Source organism: Hydra viridissima, unplaced genomic scaffold, assembly GCF_058129835.1.
Source record: "Hydra viridissima isolate aposymbiotic clone 2 unplaced genomic scaffold, HvirCarnegie_v1 scaffold_21, whole genome shotgun sequence".
Classification (NCBI taxonomy): domain Eukaryota; kingdom Metazoa; phylum Cnidaria; class Hydrozoa; order Anthoathecata; family Hydridae; genus Hydra; species Hydra viridissima.
In genome coordinates this window covers 166,543-183,345 of record NW_028324320.1, presented here as the reverse complement: position 1 = coordinate 183,345, position 16,803 = coordinate 166,543, and the positions used below count along the sequence as shown (strand labels likewise).

The window sequence follows — 16,803 nt, the reverse complement described above, 5'->3', positions numbered from 1 at the left end:
AAAAATATTAAATATATGTCAATCTATATTGCACGAAATAACATCAATTAAAATTATAAGCGAGAAAAATTTTTCTAGAATAATATGGCCGCTAAATTTATTTAGTTTTAAATTAGATAATAGATTTAATACATATAATAATGTAGTAATGAATATTTTATATAATTGCTTTGGAGCAGAAATAGATTATATACACAGAAATAAAAATGATAATAAACCTATTGTTTCTATAACGTATAATACAATATTTTATATAAATACTATGCTTAATAATAAATACATTATGTAATAGATTATATATTAATTAAAAGCCATTATAATTTTATTCCAAATATTTACACTTTTATTAAATATTTTATCTATTTTTTTATCGTCTACAGTAGTTTTCTCTGCAGACAAACTATACTCATTATTTTCATATAAAGCAGGCTGTGTATAACTACTTGTATCGCCTATTATAATAGATAATAATTCTTCATCTTTAAATATTCTTAAAAGATATAATAATTTATATAAATAAACATCTATATTATCATTATTTGTAAATGATAAGAAAAAAAACACTTCAGAGAGCAGAAATATAGGATGAGCTATTTTAATAGCAATTTCTTTTTTGTATTCATCTAAAATATATATAGTTTTAAAATAAATAGAATCTTTATATTTTTTAGGTGTATATACTAACTCTTTATATCTGCTATTTTGTTTAATGTAGGCAGGAATAGTTAAATTACGCATATAAAAATAGTTACTTTCTTCATTTTCATCATCTATTAAAATAGCATTATGAAATAATTTTCTTGCATATATTTTGTTATCTTTTATATATATATAATTATTCATTGATTTATCGCCAATTTTAATAGACATCAATTGTAGCAGTAATAAAATAGCTATATTGCCGCAATATATTACATTACTGCTAATAGGTACATAATAATATTCTGTATTAATTTCAGGCGCTATTATATTTTTCTCTATATTGTTGCTATTATTTAAAACATCACATGCTAACTTATTTTGCGGCATAATAGGATTTTTATTTAAATCGCGGAGCAATATTCTAGATTGTTTCGAAAGAAATTGAGTTATTATAAATAACTCAAACATATATTTTCTTTTTATTATGTTTTCCGGCGTATAAATTATAATTAATTCATACTTACCTGCTTTTATTTCTATACTCTGCGAAAATTTAGAATTTGTAACAGTTGCATCCAATTTAAAATTATTTAAATTTTTAATTATAAAATTAATAGGATTTTTCTCTACTAGTAATATATATTTATTTTCACTTATTCTAAAATTATAATATTTATTAAGAATTTTGCTAATTTCGCTCATAAATAATTACCGCAATCTTTAACAAATAAAATAATATTTTTTTATTTAATTTAAAGCAGATTATTAAGTATAAATTATTTACTATGAGTTCATCTGGAGTATTATTACTTGCAATTGTAGCAATTTTAATTGTACTATTTGTTTTATTTTATTTCTACAGAGATAAATTTAATTACTATAAAGGAATGGCTTATGATAAATTTAGCGAATTAAAGCATAAGATAACAGGATAAATATTATTTATCTTTTTCTTTTAATTTGTGTTTACACTCCCGAAATTTTACATTGCTATTAATATTATATTTTCAAAGTCTTAAAATATATTTTTTTCTATTTAGTTGTATAATTTAAGCAGAATAAAAAATAAATATTGTTTTGCGCTATTTTTTAATCTGGTTTTACCCAGCAAAATTTTACATTGTTATTATATATTTCTAAAATTTTAAGTATATTTTTTTTCCATTTATTTGCATATTTAAATGGATTTATATCTTTTAGTATAATATTTCTTTTTTCTTCTAAGCGTTTTAAAGTTTCTATATGTTTAGCGCTACTTAATGAGCTTATACTTTCGCCTAATATATAATTATAATTTGCATCATTGCTATTATACCAGTCATGTTCTAATTTCGCGGGATTATTATATTTTTTAGCATTACTTACAGTGTTAGATGATATTTTTTTAAAATTATTGTTTAGCAGAAAATTATTTGTTATTTTAGCGCTTTTTATAATGCTGATTTTTTTTTCTTCAGACAAATCAATAAATCTTTTAATTTCTTTATATTTTTCTATTTGCAGTGTAATAAGTTTTAAGTTTCTATTGTATATTTTTTCATATAAATCTTTTCTTTTATTGAACCATATAATAATTGGAGCAAGATAATTAGTGAAATTTTGTATTGTTGATTTTTCTGCATCTACTATAAAATTTAATTTTGGATTAAATTTATATGTTAACATATTAGTGACTAATTTTAAAACTTTTTCTATTGTTTGTTTCTCGCTTTCTACTGCCTTGTTGTATTTTATAGTCCCAATTATATTTACATCCCATTTTAATGATATGTTAATTACATCGCTGAATAGACCGCTATCTTGCATTGTTTTTACTATATCGTTTGTATATGAATATGGCGCGGTTTCTAGTATTTTTATTTTTCTGTTGTTATCTATTAATTCATAGCAGCCATAAAATATTTCTATTATTTTATCGCTGTTTTCTAAAATATGTTTTCTTAGTGGGGTATAGTCAAAACAAGGTGGTATATAGGCGCTACTAGGAAGTATATTATTTGTTATTAAATCAAGTATTATATTACATACTGTATTAACATCGCGCGGTATTATTTCGACGCTCCAAGAACTAGCAGGTTGTTTGTTGTAATTAAACAGAATAAAAGGTATAGTGGAGTAAAAAGTTTTAGGTACTATATCACCATTTATATAATCTAAAAACGCTAAATCTTCTTTTGGGAATATATAATCTATTATTGAATTAGGTATACAATCTAAATATCTAGCACTTGCTTCTTGTTTGGCGGCATATCTAGTGCCGGCAGCGTTACTTATAATTAATATTAGTGGTATATAAGTATGACCATCATATGATTTAGCCATAGTCATTATCACCTTTTGCAGTGAAGTATCTCCATGTTCATAAGCAGCAACACTTTTAACTATACCTGCTAATGATGTCATGTTTATTTTTATACGGTCCATAGGTATTATAGTATGTAATACACGCCGCTGTGAATCATTTAAACCATCATATAAAGAAGGTAAATGTCTTAAATTATTTTGCTGAAAATAATACAACATATTTATAGATAGATATTTATTAATATTAATACTGTTAGCAGAAAAATAAGAAAATCTACTTGATACATATTGATTATTTATTATTACGCGCCTTTCATCAATGTAATTAGCATCAAAGAATGTTTTTATATTAGTGCTACTATTTTCGTCAAAAATAATTTCTTTAATATAAGTAAAATCTCTAAAGAAAATTTTTTCCCAGGATTTAGGATATTGCCCCATACCTTTGAAATATCTTATAGATAAGTTTTGTTGTTGCGCCTTTGTTATATTACTATCTTGTATCCATTTATCTGCTTCATTAATGCTAGAAAAATGATATTCATTTTTTTTTTTATTATCATATATTATAACTAACGGTGTACACATTTTAAATAATATACTCATTTTTGTAAGATCAGGCCAAGCAGTAGATAGAAATGTTATTATTAAACCTGCTATATGGTCACCATCTGTATCTTGATCGGTCATTATAATAATTTTTTTATACAGCATGTTTTTTAGTAGCGGCTTTTCTCCTAATTTTAGCCCAATTGCTTTCATTAAACATTTTATCATTTCATTCTTGAAAAATATGCTATTAACTACATTATCAGAGTCTTTTTGAGTGGCGAGTAAATTAGGTGGTTTACCATATAATATAAAACGACCAAAGACATTTTGTTTTTTTACTTCTGCAATGCTAGCAGTTACAACAGAGTCAGCTGAATTACCTTCTGATATTATTAAAACTCTTTCTTCGTCTTTAGGAGGTGGATTAATTGGAGGTATATGATATTTACTCATAACGGATTTATTACTTTTATCTGTTATTGTTGATAGCCAGCTAGTAGTAGAATTAATAAAATCATTATATAAATTAATTTTGCTGAATATATCATGTATATTTATTATATTTTCTATTTTGTTTTTTAAATTACTACTCCAGCGCGGATTATTCATATTTACTATAAATAGCATATAGAATTTATCTTTTAATTTGTTAGCAAGTATATTATCATACATTGCTGCGGCTGCAGATTTATTAGATGTAGAAGACATAATTTTTTTTACGTTTATAGCCAAAATTTCTAATATATCTTTTTTGCCGCTAAATAGAGAAGCATCCATTCCATTGATTATAGCGGAAGTTAAAGGTATTTTTTTGCTTATATTGTCTTTATTTATATACATATATATATTAAATCTGTCACCTTCTTTATTTACATGATTATAGTTATATACTGCCAAATTTTCTTTAATAGGATCAGTAGTGGTAAATAAATAAGAAGGATTTAATAGATTTATATCGGCGCCATTAAATGTTATTTTGACTTTGTCACCAGTTAGCCATTTTATATGTAGGCATCTAGCGCGAAAAACATCTATATATTCGCTAAGATTTATTGAATCAAATACATTTTTGCTTGGATAGAATATAACATGAGTATAATCTTCTGAATTTGTTTTTGTTATTTTACTTTTATTTATAATTTCGCCGCGTTGTAAAAATTCCTGTGTATAAAGTTCTTTATTTTTTACTGATTCTATTATAAATGCCTCAGAGCAGTATAAAGTAAGTTTAGCGCCAATACCGCTATAGCCGCTAATACCTTTTTTATTTTTATTGCCGCCAGTTGTATCTGAGTATGTAAAGGCACGCATAAAAGCTTTTTCAATTATATTATGATTAATTCCTTCGCCATTATTAATTAATTCTACATAGTTGTTTTCAGTATTTATATTCATAATAATATATGTAGTTTTTGCTGATCTTATAGTATGATCATAACTATTAGATAATAGCTCATTTATGCAAACATATAAACATGAAGATATTATTTTATATTTAAATTCATAAGTGTCAGCATCAGTGAAAGTAGGTAGTAAAATACTTTTGCTAATAACACTACCTCCATAAAATTCATATTTATTTTTAATATGTTCTTCGGCGGTGCCTAAAATAATATTTCCATTGTCGTCATTCATTTTAGGTTTTTAAATTTTTTAGTAAATTATTCAAAAGAAATTTATTTAATATAAAATTTTATATTGTTAATTTTTTCTGCTAAAATTAAAATAATTATATGTATATTTGATTATTTGAATTTATCAAATTAATAAAATAAATAATAAAAATGAAAATTATAAAAGAAATTGTTGGAAAAAAAGATGGAGAGTCTTATAATTCTTTATGTGTAGATTCTTGCAAAATAACAGAAAATAATAATACTGTTGTTAAAAAAAAATACTGTTTATTATATAGTATTGGATGTAAAGAAGATAATACTAAATATATTTTTAAATCAGATAAAGAAATAAATAATGAAATAAATAATGAAATAATTAAGAATAACACAGAAGAAATAATAAAATTAACATCTACAAATTATACTGACGAAGATTTAAATAATATCAGAAAAGATATTATAAACAGTTTATAAATAGTAACTTTTTTTTATATGTAATAACTTATGATGTAGATAAATTTTGTAAAAATAATATAGCAGAATTAATTGAAGTTTTAAATAATCAGTTATATGATTTAGAATTAAAAATTGAATTATATAAACTAGATATACTTCATAATATTTTAAGCAATGAAAAAATAACTTTAGGAGAAGATAAAATACCAAAAATACCATTGAATAAAAAAAATAATTCTGAAAGTGATCGTATTGATTTAAATTATTTAATTAATATATTAATTGATAAACATTCTATAGTTAATTTATTAACAGAAATTTTTAATACGTTTAATGATTGTGAATGTAATTCTAAAAATGAAAATCAATTATTTATAACTTGTATGAAATGTAAATATTATCAATGTTTAAATTTATTAGATAAATTAGCTTAGTAGTTTAAATATTATTTAGAATTTAATTTAATGTATATATATATAATAAATAAAAAAAAATAATTATTTTTTTTTATTAAATTATCTTTAATAAAAATATATTTAATAATATAATCTTGAATTTATTATTTATAATATAAAAAAATAATAATTAAAATATTATTATATAAAATGGAAATTATAAAAGATATTTTAATTAAATCTAAGAAAAGCAAAGATAAAATAGTTAATTGTTATAATTATTATTGTAAAGCAAATAATATTAGATATGCTTTAAAATATTATATTGATATTGATAGTAAATATAATAATAATGATTTTGCTTTTATGTATGATGAAAATTTAAAAAATGAAAAAAATACAGAAATAATTGAGAATAATACAAATAAAATAATAGAATTAGCATTTACAGATTATAATGATAATGATTTAAATAAAATTAAAAAAGATATTATAAACAAATTTAATAATAGTAATATATTATTATATATAGCATTTATAAATTATGAAAATAAAAATTTTATGAATATAGATGATATATGCGAAAATTGTATAAATCAATTAATACAATTTTTAAACAATGAATTATATGATTTAAATTTAAATATTAAATTATATAAACATTCTTATTATAACAACACTTTAGAATATATAACTTTAGGAAAAACTAAAATAACAGAAGTATTATTACCTGATGATAAAGAAAATATTATACCTCCTTATTCTAATTTTAGATTAAGTTTTTTACTTGATAAATTAATCGATAAACAGTCTATAATTTCTTTACTACAAAATAAATATAATTTAGATATAAATTCTTTTTGCGCTAATTGTAATTTTGAAGATTGGGAGCCAAAATTTTGTTCAAATTGTAAGACTAAAGAAAATATAAATAAATATATAAAATGTATAAATTTATTAGATAAATTAATTCCTTAAATATTTAAATATAATATAATAATTATTTTTTTTTCTGTTAATTTAGATATATTTATATGTATTTGAATTTATTATTAATATTAATAAAAAAATGGAAATTATAAAAACTATTTATAGTAATATCAATAATTATACTGAAAAATTTATTTATCATAATAATAATGCATGTTATATATATAAAAGTTTTTGTATAATAAATAATATTAAATATTATTTATATTATTATATTTGTTTAGATGAAAACAAAAAAAATAATACTAAATTTAGTATTACAAATGAACTTTGTATAGAACGTAAAAATAATAATGATATAATTAAATATAATGTAGAAAAAATAATTGAATTAATATCTAAAGAATATAATAAAGATGATTTAAATAAAATTAAAACAAATATTATAAATAAATTTAATAATAGTGATTTTTTATTATATGTAATATGCGTAGATACTAAAAATAATATTATCGATATGAATAATATTAATAAAGATAATATAATAAATTCAATATATAGAATAAATAATAAATTATTTAATTTAAAATTAAATATTAAATTGTATAAACATAATAAATCATCTTCTCCTAATAAAAATTTAGAATATATAACATTAGAAGAAAATAAAATAACAGAAAAAACAATATCTTTATTAATATCTAATAATGATAAATATAAAAAAAGTATAACTAAATCTTTAGATTTAGAAATACTAATCTTAACAGTAATAAATAAAGAATTTATAAAAAAATTATTACAAGAAAAATTTTCTATTTATTATTCTTTTCTTTGCGCATGTAAAGAATATAATATAACTTTAAAATTTTGCTCAGAACATGAAAAAAAAATAGAATTTGTTAAATATATAAAATCTATTCGTTTATTAAATATTTTATTGGACTGGTATTAATATTAAATCATTAAAGATAAATTTATTATTTTAAATAATTAGCGTGTAAATTTAATATAAATAATTATTAAAAATAAATTAAAAAAAAAATATTTTTATAAAAATATTTTTTTTGTATATTTTAAATATAAAATTTACTATAAAATTTAAATATAATAATTATTTTTTTTCTGTTAATTTAGATATATTTATCTATTTGAATTTAAATTATTATTTATTAATAATAAATAAAAATGAATATTAATATTATGAATAGTTTTTTTAAAAGTAATAATAATAAAAATTATTTATATCTAATAGATATGTTTTGTAAAAAAAAAAAATGGTGGATTATGTTTTTTATCTATTTATATGAAATTAAAAGATAATAATGATAATAAATATAATTGTTTTACATATAATAATAATGCAGAATATGAAAAAATTAAAAATAATACAAAAAAAATAATAAAACTAGCATCTAAAAAATATAATAAAGAAGATTTAGATAAGATTATAATAAATATTATAGAACAGTTCAATAATAGTGATTTTTTCTTATATATAGTATGCGAAGATTATTATATCAATAACGAAATTATTAATATAGATGATATTGATGAAAATGATATACTAAAAATAATGCATTATTCAAATAACAAATTATATAATTTAAATATAACTATTAAATTATACAAACAAAATAAATTTTCTCCTGATAATGATACTTCAAAATATATAACCTTGGGAAAAAATAAAGTAATATTATCATTAGATGATAATACACGTTATGTTGATTGTTTATTATATTCTTTAATTAAGCGATTAATTAATACAAAATCTATATGTACTTTATTAAATGAAATGTATATAGATAAAAAATATATTTGTTATTATTGTTGTTATAATATTGAAATATTTTGCAGTAAATATAGAACTAAAAAAGATATAATTAAATTTATAGAATGTAAAAAAATAATATACAGTTTATTACATTATTAAATAATAGCAAATAAAAAAAAATATAAGTAATTTTTATATAATAAATAATAAAAAAATAATTATTTAATTATTTTTTTGCTGAATTTGTTTAAACAATTAATATAAATAATATATTTATATAAAATAACATTAATATTATCTTAAATTTTTTTTTATATATTACTCGTAAATATAAATTTAATGATATTATTTAGATTTTATTATAAATTTTAAATAATATAATTATATTTATCTATTTGAATTTAGCATTAAATAATTTATAATAAAATAGAAAATGGAAATTATAAATAATCTTCCTATTAATAATAATGAAGGTTTATATATAACAACAATATTTTGTAAAACAAAAGAAAATATTGAATTTCCTTTAGAAATTTATATGAATAAACGTAATAATAACAATAATAATAATGTTACAGAATCAGAACAACAAAAAAAAGATGAACGTGTAGTTGTAAATAATTTACAAACGATAAATTATTTAATGGGAATATATTGTATACTTAAATATGACAGGATTATGTCTGACTATAAAGCAAATACTATAAGTAAATTTATTAATAGTAATTTTTTCTTATATATAAAATGTGTAGATTCTCGTATTAAAGAAGAAAATATAATTAAATCAATACCATATACAAATAATGAATTATATGGGTTAAGTGTACCTATTACATTATATAAACAAAATAAATCATGTTCTTATAAAGATACTTCGAAATATATAATGTTAGGGGGTAAATAAAGTTACATCATCGTTAAAATATGATAATTGTGTTGATGATTCGTTATTAAATGCGGTAATTAGTAAGTTAATTTATTTAACAAATACACTTATTGTAATAGATAGAATGTATATAGATGATAATAATATTAGCCGCGAATGTGAAAAAATTGGAAAATTTTGTTCTAAATGTGAAAATAAAATAAATATAATTGAAATTAAACGACGTAGAGAAATATTACATAAATTAATATTTGTGCTAGATAATATAGCAGAAAATTATAATAATTTATATTTATACTCAAAAAATTTTGAAAACTATATTAATTATAACTGTAAAAATAAAAAAAATAATTAAATTTATAAAATATAAAAACTATAGAATAATTTAGCAAAAATTTATAAAAAAAATATAAACAATTTATATAATAAACAAAAAAAAATAATTATTTAATTATTTTTTTTTTGCTAAATTTCTTTAAATAATTAATATATAAATAATATATTTATATATAAATAACATTAATATTATCTTAATTTTTTTTATATATTATTCGTAAATATAAATTTAATGATATTATTTAGATTTTATTATAAATTTTGAATAATATAATTATATTTATTTATTTGAATTTAGCATTAAATAATCTATAATAAGATAATAAGCAAAGCAATTTATAAAATAGAAAATGGAAATTATAAAAAATTTTTCTAATGATAATAATGAAGGTTTATATATAACAACAATATTTTGTAAAAATGAAGAAAATATTAAATTTTCTTTACAAATTTATATGAATAAACGCGATAATAATAATGATAATAATAGTAAAGAATCAGAATTTCAAGAAAAAAAACGTGTACTTAAAAGTAATTTAAATATATTATATAATCTAACAAAAATGTATCCTATAGCCGATTTTGAAGATATTATTTGTTTTAATAAAATAAATATTATAAGAAAATTTATTAATAGTAATTTTTTCTTATATATGAAATGCGTAAATTCTCGTTATATTAGTGATTTCACTATTATAAATAACATCGAACAAGAAAATATAATAAAATTAATACCATATACAAATAATGAATTATATTGGTTAAATATACCTATTACATTATATAAACAAAATGAACCATGTTCTTATGAAGATACTTCGAAATATATAATATTAGGAAAAAATGAAGTAACATCATCATTAAAATATGATAATTGCTCTGGTTATTCTTTATTAAATGCTATAATTAATAAGTTAATTTGTTTAGAAGATATGCTTAATATAATAAATAAAACGTATATAAATGTTGATAATATTTGTTATGAATGCAAAAAAATTGAAAAATTTTGTTCTGAATGTGAAAATAAAACAAATATAATTGAAATTATAGTACGTAGAAAAATATTACATAAATTAACATTCGTATCACCTAATCTAGCAGAATATTTTATTAATAATTTATACCAATAAATAATATAATAAATAAATTAAATATTTAACTATAAATGTAAAAATAAAAAAAAATAGTTAAACTTATAAAATATAAAAACTATATAATTTAGTAAAAATTTATTAAAAAAATATAAGCAATTTATATAATAAACAAAAAAAAAATAATTAAATAATTATTTTTTTTGCTGAATTTGTTTAAACAATTAATATATAAATAATATTATGTTAAATTTTATTATATTTATTTATTTGAATTTAGCATTAAATAATTTATAAAATAAAAAATGGAAATTATAAGTAGTCTTCCTAATGATGAAGATTTATATATACAATCAATATTATGTAAAACAAAAGATAATGATGTTTGTTATTTAAAAATTTATATGACAAAAAATAATAATAATAATACAGAATTAAAATATAAAGAAAAAGAAATTATGATTATAAATAATAATATAAAACAAATAATAGATTTAGCAAAAAATACAAATTATAATAAAAAAAATTTATATAAAAATATTATAAAACAGTTTAACAATAGTTAATTTTATTTATATATAGCAGATTATAAAAACGATAATGTTGAAGAACATAATATAATAAAATTACTACAAAATACAAATAATATATTATATAAATTAGATTTATCTATTAAATTACATAAACAAAAAGAATTATTTCCTAATAGTGATACTTCAAAATATATAATTTTAGGAAAAGATTTAGTAAAATCATCAATAATGTTTAATAATAGTCTTGATGATTTTTTATTACATTATTTAATTAAATTGTTAATTTGTTTTGATAAAATATCAAATGAATTATATAAAAAATATATAAATAATAAAGATATTTGTCACAACTGTAATAAAATTAAAGAATTTTGTTCTGAATGTCAAAATAAAGAAAATATAATTGAACTTATGAGATGTAATAAAATACTATATATAGCAACATTATTACGTACTTATTTAATAGAACATGATAATGATATTAGAAAAATTTCATGGTTTTAATTTAAATTGAAAATTTATTAATTATAAATATAATAAAGAAATTAATATTTTATTGTAAATGTAAAAATAAAAAATTATATAATTTAGTAGAAATTTATAGAAAAAATATAAATGATTTATTATTATAATAAATAAAAAGAATAATTATTTAATTATTTTTTTTTACTAAATTTAGTTTAAATAATTGATATAAATAATACTAATTAATATTGTGTTAAAAATCTTTTTATATATATAACTTGTAGATATAAATTTACCAATTTATATATTATTTATCTATTTGAATTTATATTAAATAATTATAAATAAAATAATTAAGTAAAATAATTTACAAAATAAAAATGGAAATTATATGTAATCTTCCAGATAATGAAGATTTACATGTAACAAGAATATTATGTGAAGGAATAAGAGGTATTTTCTATATTTTAAACATTTATATAACAAAAAATAATACTGCATTAATAATATATAAAAACAACAAAAAAATAATTCTAGATAATAATATAAAAACAATAATAAATTTAGCAAAAAATACAAATCACAATGAAAAAGATTTCGATAAAATTAGAAAAAATATTATAGAACAATTTAACAATAGTGAATTTTATTTATTTATAGATATACAAGAAGAATGTAAAGATAGTATTAATGAATCTGATATAATAGAATCAATACCATATACAAATAATTTATTATATAAATTAGGTGTATCTATTAAATTACATAAACAAAAAGAATTATTTCCTGATAATGATACTTCAAAATATATAACTTTAGGAAAAGATTTAATAGATTTATCAACAATATGTAATAATAGTATTGGTGGCGAAGAATCTTTATTGAGTGATTTAATTAAACAGTTAATTTGTTCAGGAGATATACTTAATGGATTAAAAGAAAAATATATAAATAATAACAAAGATATTTGTCGTGAATATAAAGAAATTGGAAAATTTTGTTCTGAATGTAATAATAAAGAAAATATAAATGAATATATATTATGTAAACAAACACTACGCGAATTATTATTAATACAGGATGATGATAATGATGATGATATTGATATAGAACATTCTAATGATAGTATTTTACTAGCAGTCCTTAATTTTTTAAATAGTGAAACTTATATTAAATTTAAAACACAATAAAGAAATTAATATTTTATTGTAAATGTAAAAATAAAAAACTATATAATTTAGTAGAAATTTATAAAAAATATAAATGATTTATTATTATAATAAACAAAAAAGAATAATTATTTAATTATTTTTTTTTTACTAAATTTAGTTTAAATAATTAATATAAATAATATTATATTAAAAATCTTTATATATATATAACTTGTAGATATATATTTATCTATTTGAATTTAGATTGAATAATTATAAATAAAATAGTTAGGTAAAACAATTTACAAAATAAAAATGGAAATTATATGTAATCTTCCAAATAATAAAGATTTATATATAACAACAATATTTTGTAAAACAGAAAAAGATTTTCGTTATTTAAATATTTATATAAAAGAAACTAATAATAATGCTGAATTAAAATATGAAGAGAAAAAAATCATAATCGCGCAAAATAATATAGAAAAAATAAGAGATTTAGCAAAAAATTCAAATTATAGTGAAGAAAATTTACATAAAATTAAAAGAAATATTATAGAACAGTTCAATAATAGTAAATTTTTATTATATATAGCAGATTATAATGGCGATATTGATAGTAATATAATAGAATCGATAAAATATACTAATAATTTATTATTTACTTTAGGTGTATCTATTAAATTATTTTATAATAATGATACTTCAAAATATATAACTTTGGGGAAAGATTTAACAATATTACCATCTAAATATATTAATAAAGATAATGATAATGATTGTTTATTATGTAGTTTAATTGAAGTGTTAATTTGTTCAGAAAATATAATTGATTTTTTTAACGAAATAGGTATAAATCATGTTTTATATTGTTTTTGTCATAAATGTTATGAAATTAAAAAATTTTGTACATATTGTATAGAAAATGATGAAACTATAAAAGAAATTATATTATGTAGAAAAATACTATATGAATTAACATTATTATCATCGTATGATTTAAATTTAATAGAAACTTATAGTTATTTTTATTAAGTAGATAAATTATAAATATCTAACTGCAAATGTAAAAACAAAAAAAATAGATATATGAAATGTATGGAAATACTAATGAAAAAGTAGAAAATAATACAGGAAAATTAATAGAATTAGCGTCTAAAAATTATAGTAAAGAAGATTTACATGAAATTGTAAAAAGTATTATAAATCAATTTAATAATAGCGAATTTTTCTTATATATAAGATGTGTAAATGATAAAATTAAAGATGAAGTTATATTAAAATCAATATATGAGGCAAATAATTTATTACACGATTTAAATTTAAATATTAAATTATATAAAGAATTTGAATTATCTTCTGATAAAGAAATTCCAGAATATATAACTTTAGGAAAAATAAATTAACATTACCATCAGATAATAATAAAAATGATTATAATAATATTAAATTATTAGAAGTTTTAATTGAAGTTTTAATTAATTTAAAAGGCATAAAAATTTTATTACATAGAATATATGAAAATAAACAATATCCTTCTAAAGAATTTAATTATTATAATACTAAAAAGTTTTCTTTTGACTGTACAGATAAAAAAAATAAAAATAAATATATGAAATGTATGGAAATACTAATAAAATTATTATTATTAGATGATAATCTTATTAAATATAGATTACAACAAATATGTTATATCCAATATTAAATATTATAAAATTTTATTAACAAAATTAAGCTTTATATAATAAAATAAAAAAAAATAATTAAATTATTACTATTAAATATAGATTACAACAAATATGTTATATAAAATATTAATTAAATAAAAAAAATAATTAAATAATTATTTTTTTTTGTTAAATTTATTTATATCTGCTTATTTTTTAATAATATTATTTTAAATAATTAATAAATAATTAGATAAAATATATTTATATAAAAATCTTTTATAATATAATATATTTGCGGTTAATATATTATTTGAATTTATTATCAATAATTATAAAATAAAAATGTATATTATGAATAGTCTTTTCAAAGATACTAATAATGAAAAATTAGGTATAGCAATAGAAAGTTATAAAGATAATAATAATGAATTTTATCCTTTACATTTTTGTATTGGGTTAAAAGATAATAAACATAGTTTTACATCTGATTATAGTACAGAATATAAAGAAAATTATAAAGAAATTGAAAGTAATACAAAAAAAATAATAGAATTAGCTTCTATAGGTTATAGTGAAGAAGATTTATATGAAATTATAAAAAGTATTATAAAACAGTTTAATAATAGCAAATTTTTTCTATATGTAATATGTTTAAATTCCGATAATAATAAAACTATTAATATAGACGATATTAAAAACAAAGATATATTAAATTTAATATATAGTACAAATAATATATTATATGATTTAAAACTAACTATTAAATTATATAAACAAAATAAATTTTTCTCTGATAATGAAACTTCAAAATATATAACTTTAGGAGAAAATAAACTAGCATTATCTAAAGATAATAACAAATCTAATTGTATTAAATTATTAGGAGCTTTAATTGAAATTTTAATTAATTCCAAAAGTATAATAAATTTATTAAATAATAATAATAAAGAAAAAATGAATATTATAGAATATAAAAAAATATTATACAAATTATCATTAATCAGTACTAAATCTATTGCGTCTATATTAAAATCACAGTATCATTAAATATAATAAATATTATTAAAAAAAAATTAAATTAAATATAATAAATATTATTAAAAAAAAAATAATTAAATAATTATTTTTTTTTGCTATATTTATTTATATCTGCTTATTTTTTAATATTATTTTAAATAAATTAATAAATAATTTAGCAAGAAAAAATAAAAATTATAAAATATATATAATTCGAATTTATTATTGCAAGTAAAACAATATAAATAAAATTAATACAATGAATAATATTAATATTTATAATTATTTAAAATATATGTATAAAAGACGCTTTATTCAAAATAAATAGCAATAATAATATTATATTGGTACTTTTAATTAAAATAATTCTGTCTTTAAATAAAATTTAGAAATAATTAAAAATAATTTATAGAAAATAATAATAAAAATTTAAATAAATTTAAACAAAGTATTATAAATCAATTTAATAAAGGATTTTACTTATATGTAATAGAAAAAATTTTATCTTTTGTTAATAATCATTATATTTAGCAAAGATAATATAAATAATAAATTATATGATTTAAAATCGGCTATTTAATCACTTTCTGCAGATAGATATTTAAATAAAATAACATTATTAGATAATTATTATTATGTTGTTGTCACTTTAGATTAAAAAATTCGCTAAGCGTATTAAATAAAAAAAAATAATTTTTTAAAATAAAAAGAACTATTAATAAATTTATAAATAAATAATTAAATAATTATTAATATTTGCTTATTTTTAATATTTTTATATATTTGTATAAATATAAATTCAATAATAATATTTAAAAATTCGCTATAGAAATTAAAATATAGTAATTATTTTTACTAATTTAGATATATTTTTTTATTTGAAATATATAATTCAAATAATTAATAATATATAAAAATGAAAATAGTTAATAGTTTTCTTGTATCTAAATCTGATTTTGAAAAAAATAATGGATTTTTATTAAAT

General features: G+C 17.0%; 1 protein-coding gene across 1 annotated transcript; it reads right to left on the bottom strand.

Moving 5' to 3' along the window:
* Positions 1-218: 218 nt before the first annotated feature.
* Positions 219-5,133, bottom strand: LOC149876381 (putative DNA topoisomerase 2). Its single transcript, XM_090075483.1, has 8 exons — positions 4,359-5,133; positions 3,390-4,112; positions 3,253-3,326; positions 2,671-3,147; positions 1,167-1,185; positions 686-770; positions 379-490; positions 219-227 (listed from the first exon to the last, which is right to left on the bottom strand). Exons 1-8 carry the CDS (start codon positions 5,131-5,133, stop codon positions 219-221), a joined length of 2,274 nt encoding a protein of 757 aa, XP_089931609.1.
* Between the last annotated feature and the right edge of the window lie 11,670 nt (positions 5,134-16,803).